This window comes from Hipposideros armiger, unplaced genomic scaffold (genome assembly GCF_001890085.2).
Source record: "Hipposideros armiger isolate ML-2016 unplaced genomic scaffold, ASM189008v1 scaffold_29, whole genome shotgun sequence".
Classification (NCBI taxonomy): Eukaryota; Metazoa; Chordata; class Mammalia; order Chiroptera; family Hipposideridae; genus Hipposideros; species Hipposideros armiger.
In genome coordinates, this window is record NW_017731379.1 from 6293431 (window position 1) to 6313652 (window position 20222).

At 37.9% G+C, this 20222-nt stretch overlaps 1 protein-coding gene across 9 annotated transcripts in view; it reads right to left on the reverse strand.

The window, feature by feature from the left end:
- SYNRG (synergin gamma) overlaps positions 1-17828 on the reverse strand; it is an 81573-nt gene extending 63745 nt beyond the window's left edge. For 3 of the 9 annotated variants that reach the window (XM_019636690.1, XM_019636691.1, XM_019636688.1), the window contains exons 1-3: positions 17646-17828; positions 11515-11555; positions 8060-8181 (exon numbers count right to left, since the gene is read on the reverse strand). In XM_019636690.1, the coding sequence (XP_019492235.1) occupies positions 8060-8181; positions 11515-11555; positions 17646-17722 (240 nt within the window). In that variant the 5' untranslated portion in view covers positions 17723-17828. The remainder of the gene's footprint in view (positions 1-8059; positions 8182-11514; positions 11556-17645) is intronic. The other 6 variants (XM_019636695.1, XM_019636692.1, XM_019636697.1 and 3 more) reach the window with 4 other exon arrangements.
- Between the last annotated feature and the right edge of the window lie 2394 nt (positions 17829-20222).

The following is a 20222-nucleotide window of genomic DNA, read 5'->3' on the forward strand; positions in this document are numbered from 1 at the left end:
GAATATCATTATGATGTCAGGATAGGATTGTGTTTTAGATGACACATAAAGCTCAAACCATAAATGATTTATCCATCTGACCTAACTTCTACAGAACATGACACCAGAAAGAAAATTAAAAGACAAGCCAAAGTCTAGGAGGAGATGTTGTCAATGCAAATAACCACAAACGTCAGAATCCAGAATATACAATGAACTCTTAGAAATCAATAAAACCAAAAAAAGCAAAAGTTGGAGGCAACTTAAATGGCCATCAATAAAAGAATATACATTCAAGCAATAGAATGCTACGCAGCAGCTACATAAACAAACTTGGCTTCACTTTATAACAGGGATAAATCCTGGGGAAAAACAATGTTAAATGAAAAAAAATCAAATGCAGAAAGGTGCACACGTGAAACTTTCAAATCTAGAAAATATGTAATGTTCATCAATATACAAACATATACAATAATAAAAGTATAAAATACATATAGAATAATAAACACTGAATTCAGCAATTCTTTTCAAACTTTTCCAAAAAACTGAAGAGGAGGGGAATACTTCCTAACTCATTCTATAAGGCCAGCATAACCCTGATACCAAAACCAGGCCAATATTCCTTATGAACATTAATTAAAAAATCCTCAACAGAATATGAGCAAACAGAATTCAGCAGCATATTCAAAGGATAATACAGCCATGTACCACATAACAACATTTTGGTCAATGATGGACACCATCCATATATGATGGTGGTCCCATAAGGTTATATATAATAATGAAGCTGAAAAATTCCTATTGCTTGGTGACATTGTAGCTGTTGTAATGTCGCAGAACAACACATTACTCCCATGTTTATGGTGATGCTGATAAACAAACCTACTGAGCTTCCAGTCATATAAACGTATAGCACATATAATTATATACAGTACATAATATTTGATAATGATAATAAATGACTGTTACTGGTTTATGTATTTACTATACTACACTTTTAATTATTTTAGCGTGTACCCTTGCTACTTGTAAAAAAAAAAAGTTTGCTATAAAACAGCAGCCTCACATATCTCAAGTTAACCACATCTCTTGATTGCATCATTCTATGGTGCCTGATTTAATCTTGTGTTGTTTTGTATAGTAACATGCTGTATAGGCTTGCAGCCCAGGAACAACAGGCTGTACCACAGAGCCTACGGGTGTAGCAGGCTATACAATCTAGGTTTGTGTAAGTGCACTCTATGATGTCTGCACAATGGTGAAATCACATAGGGACACATTTATTAGAACGTATCCCCATTGTTAAGTGGCACGTGACTGTGCACAATCACTAACTGGGATTTATTCTTGGAATGCAAGGATGGTTCAATATACGAAAATTGATCAGTGTAATACACCACAATAAGAGAATGAAGGGGAAAAAACACATGATCATCTCAATTGGTGCAGAAAAAACATCTAAAAAAATTCAAAACTCTTTCATGACAAAAACACTCAACAAACCAGAACAGAAAAGACCTACCTCAACACAATAAAGATCATATATGAAAAGCCCCTGGTGAACATCAAACTCAATGGTGAAAGATTGAAAGCTTTTCCTCTAAGATCAGGAATAAGGCATTTCCACTTTCACCACTTCTGTTCAACATAGTAGGGAAGGGGAAGGGAAAGGGGAAAAGGAAGGGAAGGGAAGGAAAGGGAAGGAAAGAAAAGGCATCAGACAGGTTAAGGAAGAAGCAAAATTATCTGTTTGCAGATGATATGGCCTTATATGTAGAAAATCATAAAGACTCTACAAAAAGCTGTTAGAACAAATGAATTCAGCAGAGTAGCAGGATACAGTCAACACACAAAAATCAGTTGCATTTCTACACACGATGAACAATCTGAAAAGGAAATTACAAAAATAAATCCATTTACAATACCATTAAAAAAGAATAATATACTTAGGAGTTAAATTAATCAAGGAAGTGAAACACTTGCACAATGAAAACTATAAAACATTGCTGAAAGAAATTAAAGAAGACATAAATGAAAACATATCCAATGTTCACGGAAAGAAGGGCTTAATATTGTTAAAAATGTCAATATTACCTAAAGTAATCTAGAGATTCAATACAATCCCTATCAAAATGCCAATGACTATATTTTGCAGAAATAGGAAAACCTATACCATATATTGCTGGTAGGAATGTAATGGTACAACCACTCTGGAAAACAATTTGGCAGTTTAAACACTAAACATCCAGCTACCACTCCACTCATCAATTGTACTCCTGGGCATTTATTCCAGAGAAAAGCAGCCTTATGGTCACACAAGGTTATATTCATCATAACCCAAAACTAGAAGCAGCCCAGATGTCCTTCAGTGGGTGAATGGGTAAACAAATTGTAGCATATCCATATCATGGAATACTACTCAGCAATAAAGAAGAATATTGATACATGCAACAACCTGGACACATCTCAAAGGAATTATGCTGAGCAATAAAAGCCATCCCAAAAGGTTAGTGACTCAATTTAGCTAACATTCTTGAAATCACAAATCTAGAAATGAGGAACACTTTAGTGATTGCCAAGGGTTGGGGAAGTGTGCAGTGGGGGAGGGGGGAATGAGTATGGCTATAAAATGGCAACACGAGGGGATCTTTGGGGTGATGAATGTTCTGTATCTCAACTGTATCAATGTTAATATCTTGGTTGTGATATTGTACCATAGTTCTGCAAATTGCTATCATTAGGGGAACTAGGTAAAGGATCTCTTTGTATTACTTCTTACATACATGTGAATATACAATTATCTTAGCATAAAAAGGTTTAAATAAAAATGCTTTGATAAAACTGTGCAATTGGCTCATACATGTTCATATATATTCTTACCTATAGGCTTGAAATATTCCAGAATAATAATTTTGAAATTTATTGTAAATCTTGTGGAGTGTTTTTGTTATACAAGTCTTGGGGACTGGAGAGCTATGTGAAAACCAAGAATAATTTTCATCTTTGACTATTACGTGAAAATGTACTCTTCAAAGATTTAAGGGATGACTAAAGAATAACGGATTTTCCTCATACATGTCTGTGATTGGTTAGGGCTATTGAGTTTGGGGAAAAAACAAGATCTGAATGAATTTCTCCTTTAAGAATAGTGAGCAGCTTCCAAGCAGTATAATGCCTGTCAGCAAGATTAAAGGTTAAAGAAAAAGATTATGGTTTCTTTATTTTAGAATCATTCATTCTAAGCTCCAGATACCCAGGAAAATTATTTGGAGGATAGCAAATCTGATAGTTCACTGTTTTATACTGTTGTTTTTCATGTTAGAGATGCTGTTTTTGGTTGTTTCAAACTCTTTAAAAACAGTTTTCAGATAATTATGTAAATTATAAAACAATGTTTAGTGTGAAAATCAACGATTTAAAAATTGTATCAGTTATTATCAAGATTCAGCAGTAAGCTTACTAAATCTTCATTAAAAACACATTGTATTCTATGGTGGCTTGTTTCCCATTATTTGCTGCCCTTACTCTAAGTGGATTACACATCCCTGTGTGGTATGCACTCCTCCTGGTATATTCCCATACTGATGTTCGTTTTGGCCACATTATTTGGGGGAGAAGTGACTGATAAATGCTACCTCTGAGAGAAAGCTTTAAAAGACATCACAGGGTTTGGCCATCTGTTCCCTATACCAAGAGTCTGGGTTGTCCTTGGATTGTCTCAGGATAAGGAGAACATGGAGCTGAGTCGGCCCATAAAGGACATTTACCACAAAAGAGAAATCAACCTTTGTTTCTGTAAGTCACTGAGATTTTGGGCTTGTTGTTTCTACAGCATAACCTAGTGAAAGCTGAGAAACACTAATTTAAGACCTACAAAAACTCAATTTATTCTTATTTTCCTCTTTCTAGAGATGAACAAAGAATGATTCTGGAACTTTTCATAAATCTTTACATACAACACAGAAGTTTTATTTGCTTAAATGACTTCAACATGACAATAATTTCAACTTAAATTCTGATTATAAACTCCCAATATTACTTACTTAAAAATTATATACATGTGCTACTATACTAATATATTGTATACATAATAAAACACATAAATAAAAAATTTAAGTAACTAAGTAAAAATGAAATCTACAGCATTTAAAATATTTATTAACAGTACAGAAACCTTTTTTGTTCTGGCTTATTTGTAAATCAATATTTATTTTTAAAAAAATAATAACACTTTGATACAGCCATTCAAAGACCTGGATTCAGTTTATTGTGTTACTTGGTTTAAATGGATATCATAGCTGTAGAAGATAATTTACAAAGACACAGAGATGCAAATGGAAGAAGCCCATCTCATGCTGTACTTACTAAATCATGACACTACTCCTTATCTCTTATCGTGCCAGTTATGCAGAGACACATGTTCAGCACCAAAGCAGGAAAATTATCTTCAATTCTCCTGCAACTCTCATTCAGATTCCCTTTTATGTCCTGTTTTAAATGTTATTGATTTTTAATCTAATCCCTCCCTTTTTAAAATGTAAAACTTACAGAAATTTGGAAGAATGGTATAATATTAACATCTTGCCCTCTTTGCTCTGTCTCTATACATACTTTTTTTCTTCTGTCAAATCATTTGTAGGTTAAACTTAGACATATTTCCCCACCTTTTTTAACAGAAAGTAAACACAAAGTTTATAAATTCCAATAAGTAATAGTATCTAGCTAGAATGTGGTTAATATTATTTTGATTCACTGTATTTTTTTGGTTATCCTTTGTTTATAACGAATGAAGATTTTCTATTTACTTTAGCAATATAAAGATTCTTTTTAGAATTTGTTTAAAATGTAATCAATTAAAATGTTAATCACAGAATACATGGCAAAAATCATAAAGCTGATATTCAAATGACGAAAGTTTGAGGAACACTGGTAGTTAAGAACTCAGGCTCTGAAATATAAGATAGCCTTGGTTTAAATTTCTGAAACAAGTTGTAGGATATTGAACAGGGCACTGACATTCTCTGACTGCAGTTTTCTTATCTACAAAATGGGAATAAAAATATTACTTATCTAACAGGGTTATGAGGACTGAATGATATAATGGATACAATGAATATAGTTATAAAAACAACAAATGGTGGTTATTTTTATTTTTATTACTGATTATTACTATTATTCAAGAAAGAATGTTTCAGCCAGAAATGAGGGTTATGAGTCAATGAAAGCATGGAAACATTAATGACTTTTAAAAACAGAACATGAAATAAAGCTGTGCCACTTGAAACACCATTTTTGATATTAACATTAATATCAGAAATAAAAATTTCTTGGCACTTCCTGTTCACTGTATGCCACGTACAATGCTAAGTGCTTTACATAATTCCTTCATTCAATCCTTTCTAACACCATACAGGCAAGGTATTATTACATCTCTGTTTTACAGGTAAGCAGCAAAGCTGGGATTTGAACTTGCGACTGTCTGACAGCAAAACTCATGTTTTTGGTTTTTTTTTAATTCTAAATGCCCACTTCCATGGCTGCTCCTCTTCAATCTCCTGTGTTGGCAACTCACTCTCTTAGATTTAAATATTGAAATCCTGAAGGCTTTGTCCTGGACCATTTTCTCCATCAATAGTGTTTTGGGGTGTTCCAATTCACCCCTTTGGCATCCATTACCTTCTATGTGTGGATGACTCTCAAATCTGTAATTTTCTACCCAGAGTGAAAAATGACCAGAGCTCAGCTAATTAAATTGTCTCCGCACAGCCCCACTTGAATGTTTCATGGATTCTTCAAAGAGAACAATATGTACCAGCAAACAATCTCCTTTTATTAATAAATGACACCACCAGTTAGTTGCTCATGCAGAAAATGAGGAATCAACTTGATATTGCCTTCTCCTTTATTTTCAACACCCACTCAGCAAGCCCTATTGATTTTATTTCCTAAATAGTTCTCAAAAACATCCACGTCTCCATACCCTTGCTTCCACCCTAATTTAAGCCAACATTTCACATGCTCTCCATACCTCAGCCTTTTAATGATCCTCTTTACATTCACGTTTGCTCCTCCCTCTGCCTCCAGTCATTCTCCAATCAGCAGTCAGAACGATCTTTTTGAAATACAAATCTAATTATTTTAAACTACTGTGCTTTAAACTATTCAATGGCTCCACAAGGCTCTTAAGAGAGAATTCAAGGTATGCTACGGTTAAGTATAAGCGTACTGAACATTTAGGTTTAAATCTGGGCCTACTATGCTCAGTGGGCATCCTCACAAAGCTTTGGTTTCCTCGTCAGAAAAATGGAGATACCCTATCCAGAGAAACCCAAGACGCTAATTCAAAAAGATATATGCACCACTATGTTTATTGCACTGCTATTTACAATAGCCAAGACTTGGAAACAACCAAAATGCCCATCGGTAGACGACTGGATTAAGAAACAGTGGTACATTTATACAATGGAGTATTACTCGGCTATAAAGAATGAAATCGTACCATTTGCAACGACATATATGGACCTAGAGACTATTATGTTAAGTGAAATAAGTCAGTCAGAGAAAGACAAATAACATATGATCTCACTTATATGTGGAATCTAAAAAACTGAATGAACGAGGAAAGTAAACAGAAATAGTCTCAGAGATATAGAGGAAAAACTGACGTTTGCTAGTTGGGAGGGGGTTGGGGATGAGGGAGAAGGGGAAGGGATTAGACAGCATAAGTAGGCAACTACAATATTGCCACAGGGATATGAAAGACAGTTCGAGGAATATAACTAATAATGGTGTAAATATTTTGTAGGGTGTCAGATGGTCACATGTCTTGTTAGGGAGACCATTTCATGGATGGGGTAGAGGCTTGATCATTGCACTGTACACCTGAAGCTGATGTTGTATAATATTGTATGTCAACTATAATTGAATATTTATATAGTCACGGGACGTAGAGTATAGTGGAGTCAAGGGAATTGTAATAGATATGTATGATATACGGGGTAAGTGGGGTGGTGGATTGGGGGAGGGAGGTTGTTACTTTGAGGGGTAAAAAGTATAACTATTGCACTGTGTTGTACAGCTGAAACTAATTTTTAAAAATGGTTATTTCACCAAAAAATTATGGAAAAAATAATAATCAGATACACCAAATACACCCAAAATAAATAAACAAATAAATAAATAAAAATGGAGATACCACCTCTTTAAAAGGTTCTTATGGGGATTAGATAACACAATACAAAGAAGGCTCTGAGCCTTCCAAACAATGACACTGCTCCCTTCATAAGAATCTGTGCTAATTCTTTTAACAATGCCACTTCATGACATCAGGTCCCTGAATTTTCCAAGATGTCATTCTAAAATTTTTCTAAGTCAGTAGTCATACAAAGAAGTCACCAGGGGCTGGCCGAGTGGCGCGATGGTTAAGAACTGGCTTGGGACGCCAAAGGGCCCCGGTTCAGATCCCACATATGAGGGCCAGTGATACTGCCCTCCACAGCTAAGATGCTGAACAACAGCTCAACCTGGAGCTGGGCTGCTGTTGAGTCGCCGGCGACGGCGTAGGCTGCAGCCCCTGTGGCACTGGGTTGCCATGGGCTACCGTATGTAGCCAGCAGCCAACATGAGCGGCCAGCAGCCGCAGTGAGTGGCAGTCCAGAAGCCGGCGACTGATCTGCCTCGCCCGGGAAGAGCGCAACGATGGTGCCAACTTAGGGCAGTGAAGCAACGTCCTCCACATCTAGACTGAAGAACAAAACAACAGCAACTTGTCTGTTCCCCTTCCCCCAATTCCCCAGCACTGTTCCCTTCCCCCCAAACCCCAATTAAAAAAAAAAAATCTAAAAAAAAAAAAAGAAGTCACCAGATTTTCCTTAAACAATTTATGTTTTATTTTTTCTCTCTCTTATGAATGTATCTTCATTTTATTTTGAAAGGAGCCACCTAAGATGTAGATTACACTTATTTCTAAATATGACATTAAGGTCCTAGTATGTAGGACCTCATACTGGGTCCTCCTACATATGTCACTCTCATAGCAACAAATAATAACTTTGTAATCAATCTGCTAAAAAGGAAGTACCTGCATAGCAATAGGTCCTTGGGACATCTGAGAGCTGTAATTCATTCCTATCATGCCTTGCATATTAGGCTGCATAACTGAGACCATAGGAAATCCTTGTTGCTGCATCGGCATCAGACCTGCTAAAAAACATAAAGGTATCATTAAAGTCAGTGTGTTTTAAAGTTATTTTCTTAAAACCCTAAGTGCCTAAAGGACTTGTTACTTACTTGGGAGGTGGCACAGTATAGTGGAAAAAAGCATGGGTTCTGGAGTGTGACAGCCTGAAGTATGAATTCCAACTCCATTATTTACTTAGCTATATGATCTTGGGCAAGTTACAAAACTTCATCTGTGAAATGAAGCTAATACCTGTTCTACAGGATTTTTGTGCATACTTAAAAAATTAATAGTATGACCTATGTGTTATATTTGGCCTTCAAGACGGCCCCCCATGATCCCTGCCTCATGGTATTCATACCCTTGTCATTCCCTCCCACACTGAATAGGGCTGACAGGCTATTGTGGAAATGACAGGTTTGTTCTTAAAAACACAACAGCCTCCTCCTTACTCCTTCAGATCACCTGCTTTGGAGAAAGCCACTGCCACCTCATGAGAACACTCCAGCAGTCCATGGAGAGTGCATGTGGCAAGGAACTGAAAACTCCCACCATGGCAGCACAGACCTGCCATCTCTGTGAGTGAGCCATGCTGGAAGCAGATCTTCCACCCCATCGGCCCTTTAGATGACTGCAGCCCTGGCTGACACACGACTGCAATCTCTTCAGCCCTCGACCAAAACCACCCAATGAAGCCACTCCCAGATACCTGACCCACAAACACAGTATAAAATAATAAAATTTTATTAGTTTAAGTTAATTTTTTTATGCAGCAGCATACACTAATACTATTGTGGTTAAGAGGATGAACTTCGAATGCCAATGAGAAATGTCACTTACTAGCTTTGGGAACTTGGGCAACTTGCTTAACTTCCGTGCCTCAGTTTATCATCTGTAAAACTGTTTAATGCCTAATATGCTTGAAGAAATGATATTCCTCTTCTCCTTCCTTACATGAATAGTTAATATAACATTTAGCACAAAACAGCCTCCAACATGTAAAGTATATAATGCAGGGGCAGGAAAACGATCATGAAAGTATGATTTAAAGTACAGTAGCTCCCAAACTTTTCCAATGAAGTACTCCCAACAGCAGTGGAAAATGGAGATACATCCCTTTGGGGATTTAATAAACACTAAATGTCTACCATATTTTAGGCACAGTTCTGGATACTTGGTATACAACAGTGAATAAAACAAAATCTCTACATAGCCTGAACACAAATTCCAATCTAATTTTGCATTTTACCACACAGTACACCAATGTTGGTTCCACTCTAAGGAGCTTTTAATCAAATTTCAATTTATAAAAAGTAAAGATCTACTAAAGCATACCATGTTTATCTTGTGGGTTCTTTATTTATACATAGTTTAATTTCACAAGCATGGACATTTACATTTGTAGGTTAACACTTATCAGTGGCAATTCATTCATTCACTCATTTATTCATTCATTCATTCATTCACGTTATTTGAGGGCCTACTGTATGTCAGGCACCATTCTAGGGACACAACAGTGAACAAAACCAGGTCTTTGCCCTCATGGAACTTACACTGTAATTGGGGAAGATGGGTAATAAAAAATGAGCGCGTGGCAAGGGATGATAAGAGCTAAGGCAACAAATAAAACAAGTGGAAAGGGGAAAGGGACAGCCAGGGAAAGGAGTGGTTGCTATTTCATAGTCAGAAAAGGTTTCACCAGTAGGGTGAAGCAAGGACTCGAAGAAAGAAAAGGAGCAAGCCATGTGGATATTTGGGAAGAGTGTTTCAGACAAAGAACACCAACTGCAAAGGCCTTGAGGTATCAAGAAGAACTAGAAGGCACAGATTGAACATAACCATAGTAACATGTGTTTCCTCTTATTCCTTTTAATTAGTTTTATTTAATTCTTGAATGGGTAACCCCAGTATTTGGTACAACATTTAAAGGCATAAAAGTATGCACAGTGAAAAACAAGTCTCGTTTCTCGCCTGTCTCCTGTTCACCCACTCATGATCTTGTGGCCACTCTTGCTGTCAGTTTCTTGGATATGCTTTCAGAAATAATCCATGCATAACTTAAAGCCTTCAAATGATCAAAAAGTCTACTCTAACATACTTTGTAAAGAAGAAAAAAAAATCTCAAAAACAATTCTAAATTTCAGAAGAAAAAACAGCAGGCAATCTTTTGGGATCTCTTCTTGTCCTGTTTCTTCACTCCATATAACTTTTACTTGAAAGTTTATAAAAATGAAAAATGAGCCACAATAATGAACACATAACTCTGTGATGTCTTCCTAACGAACAAAAGATCTCAAACCATTTGATCTAAATCTGAGGCACATCTAATTACAGATAGCTTTAATAATGCATAAATGTGAGCACAATGAAAAGAATACAACTGACCCCTGGAAAAATTTACCTGAAACTCAACCTTCATCACTGATTATAAATGGAGACAAAGTCAGTATGAGCCACTGACCACCTGCCACTGAGTAGCTCTTTATCTTTCATCTGTCAGTGACCTAGGAGTCTGTTTCTCCAGCAAGTCTACCATAACCAATCCACAATGGCTTTGTGAGAGGGCCAGTTTTCAAAAGCAGCTTGGTGTATGGAGAGGAGGGTACAGCGGAGTGGGAGAAGTGAGCAGAAAGAGAAAGGCAGACATGCTCTTCAGTGGCACAGCAGCATGAGTCAAGATTATATCCCTTCACTACCATTTTCTTAAAATCAAAGCGAGAATTGATACTGGTGGTCCCGTCTGAAACCATGAAAGAGAAACTGCTAGGAATAAAAGTGAGACTTTAAATTGTTAAACTGAGTCAGAATATATGATCTCTTATGCACATGATTATAATAAGACCAAATTCATATAGAGAAAACATGGTAGTATTAAATAACTAAAGAGGTTCACTTATTCATTCAGTTCATTCAACAAATATCTAGAGAGACCCTATTATTTTCTATCAGCATGCTGACGAGCACAAGGCAGACATAACCCTTGCCCTATGGAGTTAACAATCTAGGAAAAGACTGGACAGAAGGGAAAAAATGTCATTCAGATAATTACAGCTCATTTCATTTTGGTCATCTGTTCTTTACTACTCTTCTCCTGAAAATCTCCTTCATCTCTGAGGTTCAATAACAATTTGTAGATATACTGTTTAAATAAGTTTGGGAGAAATGAGGAATGATTCTTATTATTCCCCAAATTATACAAGTTTTGAGAAATTTTAAGAGCAGCTTTCATATAGGTTCAAGGCTATAGGAACGTTTTACTCTATTTGGCAGCAACAGAATTTTTTACGTACTTAATCCCCAAGTTCAGAAACATAAAAGTGAAAAATAAAAAGTTCAAATCTTAACCTTTCACATACCTTGAGGGGGTCTTATTCCACCTGCAACCGGAAACATGAAGCTGAAAACAGAAGAAAAATACACTGTGATCTTCATACGTACAAGATTTCAAGTAAAAGATGTAATATTTTACATAAATGCAAGAACTGTGGACAGGCCCTTGGTGTTTATTCTCCAATGCAGTACTGAGTTATCCGATATTAATACAGACTGACCATCCATAGGACACAAAACACTCAGCATGTTAGTACAGAGGACATTTTTTGAGAGAAGACAGAAGACCTTGAAACTAGTCCTGGTTCTATAACTGTGTGACTTCCCTGGATTCCAATTTCCCCATCCATAAAATGAGAAAGCTGGGTCAGGTTCAATTCAGTGAACACTTACTGAGTGCCTCATACATGAAGGAACTGAATTAGCACAGTTTCGTAGAAGACACAGATGCAGGCAAATAACTATAATACAGGACAGAATGTGCTAAGTGGTGTGAGAGGTCCAAAATACTAATAGAGATGAGGAGAATAAGACTAATTTCAAGAAAAAGTCGAATTTGAGCTAAATCTTAAAGAGAGGCACATTATAGAGCTTGAGCAAAAGCTCTGAGGCCAGAGCTGTAGATGTTTTCAGAGATATGATTTAACATATAGGATTAGAAAACAGATTGTAGAGGGCCTTAAAGATGTTTAATTTTATTTTGGAATATTATACCAAATTGTTAGAGATTTTTCTTTTTAATTGTGGTAAAACATACATAAAATTTTACCATTTTAACCATTTTTAAGTGTAAAGTTCAGTGGCATTAAGTACATTCACAATATTGTACAACCATCACTATCATCCATCTCCAGAACTTTTTCATTATCCCAAATAGAAACTCTATACCCATTAAATAATAATTCCCAATTACATCCTCCCCGCAACCCTTGGTAGTCACTCTTCTACTTTTTGTCTATGAACTTGTCTATTCTAGCTACCTCATATTAAGTGGAATCATACAATACTCATCCTTTTGTATCGGCTTATTTCGCTTAACATTTTCAAAGTTATCCACATTGTAGCATGTCACAATTTCATTCCTCTTTATGGCTGAATAATACTCCATTGTACGTACATACCACATTTTGTTCATCTATTCATCTGTAATGGACATTTGGGTTGTCTCCACCTTTTGGCTCTTGTGACTAATGCTATGAACATTGGTATACAAGTATCTGTTTCAGTCCTTCTTTTCATTCTTTTGGATATATACCAAGCAGTGGAATTGCTGGTTCATATGGTAATTTTATGCTTACTTTTTGAGAAACTGCCAAACTGTTTTCCATTGGAGCGACATCATTTTACATTCCCACCAGCGATGTGCAATGGTACCATGTTTTTCACATCTTCACCAACACTTGTTACTCACTTGTTACTTTGTTTGTTTTGATGACAGTTATCCTAATGGGTGTGAAGTGGTAGGTATCTCATCGTGATTTGGATCTGTATGTCCCTGATGTTGGAGGTTTTATGTAGGAGAGTGAAATAATAAAAAATGTGCTTTAGGTTTCTCTGGTAACAGGGTATGGCAGAGAAGACTTAAAGTATAGAAAAAACTAGCTAAGAAACTATCACAATCAGCTTAATAAGAGATGAAAAGGGCCACAACAAAAGTAGTGGGAATGGAAAAGCAGAGGTGAATGAAAGCTATTTAAAAAGAAGAATCAGTAGGACTTGGCAACTGCCAGCATGGGGAATAGTGAAAAAGCAGAAAGAGCTGAAGATGATGCTGAGATTTTGAGCCTGAACAACTGCAAGGATGCTGACACTGTTTACTGAAAACAGGAACCCAATGTGAGTAGGTTTAAAGAGAAAGGTGGTAGGAGCATGTCCATGAGGTGCAATCTAGCAGGCAATCAGAAAAGTTAACGAAGCTTAGGAGAAGGGTCTAGGTCAATCTATTGTAGCTAGGCTTTTGTAAATAAAGGTTAAAAAAAAAAAGCTCTTGTTGTGGATAAGACAGCCAAGGGAATGTGCACATATAGTAAGACAAAAGACAACCTTGGAGAATTCTTACAGTGAACAGGGAATGGTCATTGAAAACAAAGGCAGTTGGTTATAACTGAGAGTTATAAATGAGGAAGGACCACATTTCAGGAAAAAGGAAGTAGTTACTAGTGTCTAATGCTGTAGAAAAGCTGATCAAAATGAGGATTAATAAATAAAGATTATTACTTTTGAAAAGGTGGTCTTTGGGTGAACAGTTTTACGAGGAAGAGGAAAGGACCCATAGGGAGAAAGATTTAGGATACAAAAGATATATTCAGTGATTGATAAAACAAAGTTTTTGACAGGATGGTAGTAACATAGCAAGGTGCAAAAGAGATCTGCTTTGAAAAGAGGGATTTCTTTCTTTGAGACAGGAGGTAAAGAAAATGCGAGGCAATTCCAAGAAGAAAAAACTCTGAGTGAGAAATGCTCTTAATCTGGGAGTCAAGGATCTGAAGGGGGTTTCTGGATAGACTTTTGAGAAATCCAGGAATTGTATGCCAAATTTAAGTGCCCTTGCATTTTCTACTGCACGACACTCCCCTTCCTAGGAAAAGGGCTAAAAACCAAACTTTGGAGTCTTTTAGTTCTAAAATACTAAAAAAAAAACTATTTTAATTGTAAGATGTTTTTCAAAGTTCTAGTCGAATATCTATCTGGTTGTGTGTCATTTACGACCTTACAGCGCATCTGAACCATTAGCAAATTATACTGCTGAAAAGTAGGCCTGCACCCAGAGAGGCCTGCATAGTAAACATCTTTTCTGATATGCACACAAGATATATTAGCTAAGTAATGTATTAACTGGATAAAATGTTTAAACTGTAAGTTGAAATTCGATAGTACTCAATTTTTAAAAAGTTATTCATATACTAAGATTTATAAACTTAAAGGAATGTATTTAAGTAATCAACCTGTCGAGACTTTTCAAAATCAATCTTGAAGATTACAGTTACCAATATGGCTTAGTGGCTACGTAAAACCTGGAAATTTGAGTATATGCTTTTTCCAGCTCTGCCAGAGAGTGAGTGCGAAGCTCTATGCAATCCCCTTCACCACCCCATCCTATTTCCCTTCTGTCAAATGAGGACACAGAACCACAAGTTTCCCAAAGTCCCAGCTAAGAAACCAAATAGACAAGAACAGGTGTATAGCTGTATACAGGTTACTTTGAAAACATAAACAAAAACTAAATTAAGAATATTACTGATGAACATGACTTATTCCAGTAATTATTTAACAACCCAAACTATGTACCTATGTACCATTCATATGATTCTTTGAAATGTTTAGACCACTAACATCAACATGCTTGAAAGACTAGTTAGACAAGCAGCTAAGTAAGACATTGATAAGAGAGCAAAATATGGGGAAAACACTGGGCAGCAAGATGACCAACAATTTGATTTCGAAGGTAAAAATCACTATTTATTACTGGTGTGCTCGTGTGAAAGCACAACTATCAGCTCTGCTTGTTACACACTTACTTCATGCTTCCTTTTCAGTTACCTTTGCTACTAATCTGGATTAGCCTTGACTTCTCAGGCCTGGACGCCTACGAGTCTTCCTAATGGAGCTCTCCACCTCCAGCTGCTCATTCCGCCCAGGTAAGGTGCGTCTTCCTAAAGTACCATCTGATAACCATTCCTGAGATTAAAACTATGTAATGATTCCCCTTTAAAATGAATTTCCTTAGTTTATATTCAAGGACCACTCCAGTTTTAGCACAACTTTCTTTTTCAGCTTTCTTTCACAATGATCTTCTCGCCCACTCACTGCCACATCTGTTCTACCTGCTGATCCCTAGTGTTCACTAGGCCTTCCCATCTTTATGACAATCCCTTGACTCTTCCTCCAAATGAGGCCCAGCTGAAATGCTGCTGCTGCTTTGCCTTCAACGTAGCTTGAATCTCCACATATTTTCAGAATGCTTTTTTTGAGTACGCTACTAGAATGTGCTAGCAACAGTGGAAGATGAAAAGATGAGCAAGCCCTTAAGGAGCTTATAAAAGAGAAGGAAAAAAACAGACAAGCTCACGAATGATAATATCCTAGAAGGATCCAGACTACTCAATATCTTTCAACTTTTTTTTTTCTGCAGTACTTGACTTTAAAAATATAAATATACTTCTCATCTCTTGGGTAAATTTTGCCCTTTATACAACTCTACCATTTACTCTAAAGTAGCCTATTCAGGATACCAATCAAAAGTAGGCTAATATTAATAAAGTTGGGAAATGCCATTACTTTTTGCTTAGTCTCTTAGAACACAGACAAGTATCTAAAAAACATGGTAAATTATAGTTCATGAATTTTTTCTATGAAAAGCTGACAGAGGTTACCTGGCTCCCTTTTTTTCCCCCTAAAATATACTTAGGCTACCATAATATTAGCTTCCTCATAAAATAACCTCAGCCTTGCTCTCTAAAAACCATAATATTCTTTATTAAGCATACAGACTCTCAGGCTCAGAAAGTTTTCCAATACATGTTACATTTACCATACATTATTCAAGGTAAGAACCATTTTAACCACTTCCCCCGCTCCCCACATCCTATAGAATACAGATGTTACTACAACCAAATTTTACAGAGAAAAGAAAATTTTAAATCATTCATTCTAATTTCTATCACAATTCAGGCCATGTTTATATAAAAAAAATCTGTGTTCATGGGTCAATGATGTTAAAAATACTATAAACTAAGCGGACTGATCCACTCAACTTTTTGCACCTGAGGTCTTCCCCTTGCATATAAAAAGTAAAAAAAAAAAAAACAAAAAAACCTGGGCTTAGAATACCCAATTCTTTTAAGTTTATATTTTCCCAGAACTTAGTGCCATGACTAATCATATGCTTGATCAAATTAATGCTACTCAAAACATTTTAGACTGTCATCACAGATAGAAAAGAAATAGAGATTACATTTGTCTTCAGCCAGAAACTGACTTAAGAGTATTAATGAAAAAACTTTAATGAAACACTAGAAATAGAAAACAAAGGGGAAAGAAAAGTTTTAAATCTGAAGTGAAAGACATGTAGAAGAAATGAGAAATGGGGTTGCACACAGGTGGTTTACTGAAGAGACTGTTCTTTTTTTCCTAGTATATATAAGCAGCTGCAGGAGGTGATTAACTTTAAAGACTTTAACACTTTTGTACTGTTCATGACTCCAAAATTAAGACACTGCATTAAAAAAAAACTAAGACTTTGTTTTCCAAAGATAATTTAGGATGCTGGAGATAAAAAGTAAATTTTATCTCCAAATATGTATGAAGTATGTGTTTGGCTAACAAAACAGAATTAGACTGGGTCATTATAATAGGGGAGTGAAAACTTCCCAGAATAAAATTTTTCCAAAAATGATGAACTTGTCAAGTTGCAAATGCTCATCTCCTTTACCGTTCTGGGTATGAGAACCATTATTAGCTGAAATATGACTGAGGACGGATTTAAGGACTAAGTGAAAGTCTGGGGCCTTTGTTCTAAGAGCTGCGTAATTTGTGTTTAACAGTAAATTGTTTTTTTTAATAAAGAAGACAAGTCTTAAGAGTTTCATCTACAAGAGCTCTATGTATAATACTAATTCAAAGGTGTTCAGATTTTCTTGCTGTTTCTCGTGTGTTAAGGAAATAAAAGGACAAACGCTCTAAAAGGGGAAAAGACAAATAGTAGCCCCACACACATCTTGGAAACAGTGGTTCAGCTTTGTGAGCAGATTTTTTAAAGCCTTCCCTGCCGTATTCCTGGTCAAGTCCTGGGAAAGGGAAGCCTGATAGCTTCAGAGCCGGCCAGGGGAAGAAGCGAGGTGTCGGGGATCCTTCTTTACCCAGCCCGGCAGGTGCCTGCCCTGCCAAGCGGACTCTCCCCTTCGCCTCCCCTCCGCCCCGCACTTGGGGGTGCGCTCGCTCCCCGGAGCTCGGCCCCAGCAGCCAGCGCCCCTGAGCCTGGAAGACAGGAGTTGGGCGCCCGGGCTCCATCCGCCCTCTTCGGCCTAGGCGCCGGAACGACCCTTCTCCCGTAGCCCAGTTCCAAAGCAAAAGGGGTTGGAGCGGGCGAAAACCTCTATAACCGCCAAACACCCCTCGCCTCTGCAGGGCGGGTCCCGGCCCAGCTCTTCGCACCCACCTGCCTCCCCCGGCGGCCCCCGTGCCAGCTCCCGCAGCTCCGCCGCCGCCAGCTCCGGTTCCCGGCCGCAGCGCCATCTTGCTCCGGAGTTGCTGCCGCAGCCGCCGCCACCTTAAAAGCAGCTGTCAGCTGAAGAAGCCACTTCCGGGGCAAACGCCAGACCCCACCTCGCCGCAGACAGGGCGACGGGGCGGGGCCGTGCGCCCACGTGATCCCCACGCCCCGGGGAGGGGTGGTGCGTCTTCGTCACGTGATCCGGCCGCCGCGCGTCTTTCAGGTGCAATTCTAGTTCTGGTGCTGATTGGGATGGCCTCTTGCTCCGCTGCAGGGGTACTGATTCATTTTCTGGCAAGGTCCTTTGGAGGGCCCCGCTGGCGGCCCACCAGCAAGGCATCGTCACCCCTCCGTTTGAAAAACTATTTTCGTTAGTGAATAGAGTAGATTGAGTCCTGTTTTTTAAACTGGATGGTGGGTACACGTGTGTTCTTTTGAAACTCTTTACGCATAAAGTGATAGCTTCACAACGCCAATTAATGACCAGCGCTATTTTTCCCCCTGGAACTCGGCAGCTTCCTTTTGGTACCCACCCCCAAAGCTGAAGGTATTTAAATTTTATTTTGGTAGACCAATAAACCCAATCCACATATAAAAACCTCCATGGTGTGTAACTCTTGTGTTTGGTCCTGCCAGCCAGTAATCCATTTTTCCTATGCAAGTATACCTTGGATAGGTTGCCTGTTCAGTTCGAGACCACTGCATTAAAGTGGGTCCTAATCTTTTTGCCGGTGGAGGGGGTCTTACCTCCAATTTGCAAAAAATGCAACATCTATGAAGCATAACAAAGCAAATCTCAATAAAACAAGGTATTCTTGTACTTGCAAGCAGGGGCAAAACAGTGATCAAAAGGTTTAATCTGAACCTATCTGGACATATTTTTTATTCTTTTCCTAATCAAACTACTGTAACTAAAATATGTCAAATGTAAACTTCTTCAAATGCTCAAGTAGTTTGCTTACAAGCAATGGATTAATTATAATTAGCTTTATCTTTCACTTTTTTTTTTTAAGATTTTATTGGGGAATCGGGGGAGGGGAACAGACAAGTTGCTGTCCTTTTGTTCTTCAGTCTAGTTGTGGAGGACGTTGCTTCACTGGCCCAAGCTGGCACCATCATTGCGTTCTTCCCAGCTGAGGCTGATCAGTCGCTGGCTTCTGGACAGCTGCTCACGCGGCTGCTAGCCACCCACGCTGGCTGCCAACTATACATGGTAGCTTATAGCAGCCCACTGCAGCAGGGGACTGCAGCCCACGCCCACGCCGGCCACCCAAGGCAGCCCAGCTCCAGGTTGAGCTGTTGTTCAGCATCTTAGCTGTAGAGGGCAGTGTCACTGGCCCTCATATGTGGGATCCAAACCGGGGCCCTCTAGCATCCCAAGCCAGCTCTTAACCATCGCACCACTCGGCTGGCCCTATCTTTCACTCTTGCCTCAGGGCTTTTACAGGGACAAAATTTGTAATCATAATTGTCGTTTACTGGGCACAAATCACTGGTCAGGAAATTGACTTTTTCAAATCCTCAGTGTCCCTAAGAATTAGTGTAGGCATTTTACAGATGAGAAAACCAAGGTTAAAAGAAGCTGTAATTTGCTTAGGCCATACAGCCGCAAAGCAACAGGACCAGGATTCAAAAACAAGTGTTTGACTTCAAAGTCCCTGCTCATTTCACTAGAGCCAGCTATTCAATTACCATGTGTTCTTTTTTCATGACAGTGTATAAATTTCACTCCTCCCCTTCTTTAGGTGAAACTGATTATTGGTGTAGCAGATAGTTTCAACTGATAACAAAGGTGTTAATATTTGGTATGAATCCATTGACAAACCAAGTTGATTACAGGTGTATGCACTTTCAATTAAGGATGGGTGGTTACAAAGGAAAAAATACTAAAAAGGAAAAGTCAAATGGAGTGTATGAAGGATCATAGAAGATGTGATGTTTCTGTCTGGGACATTTTGTTCTCTTCTGCCTATTGATTCTTACATCTAGAAAATTCAGCTCAGGATGTCAGCATCCCATGACGGTTCCAGTCTGGATTAGATGCCCTCTTGAGATGCTTCAGCACTGTGGCCTTATGTCTAACATAGCATTTGCCACACTATTTGTACCTTTACTCTATCCTCAACACTACACTGTACCTGCAGGGACTGTGTTATCAAGCCTTGCATTCCTAACCAAGTATAATGTTTGCTTAAGAAATATTTGTTGTGAATTTACGGCATGTTAGTGCGAGGTACTTCTAAGCTTGAGACACAGTTGGTATTACCCCCCAATTTCATAAGTGAAAAAAACCAAAACTCTGAGAAATTAAGGAACTCATTCAAAGTTATATAGCTGGCAAATGGGTGGCAGCAATACACCTACCTTCAGAATATATAGTGTCAAGGATCTGTGTAAGAGCAAACAAAAAAATCACATGCTTGTATTTTCTGCACCTTATAACAATAGATCTCCATTTACATACATTCTGAAGATGAACAACTTTTGTCCCATTTAAAATACTCAAGTTGGGATTCTATCTGT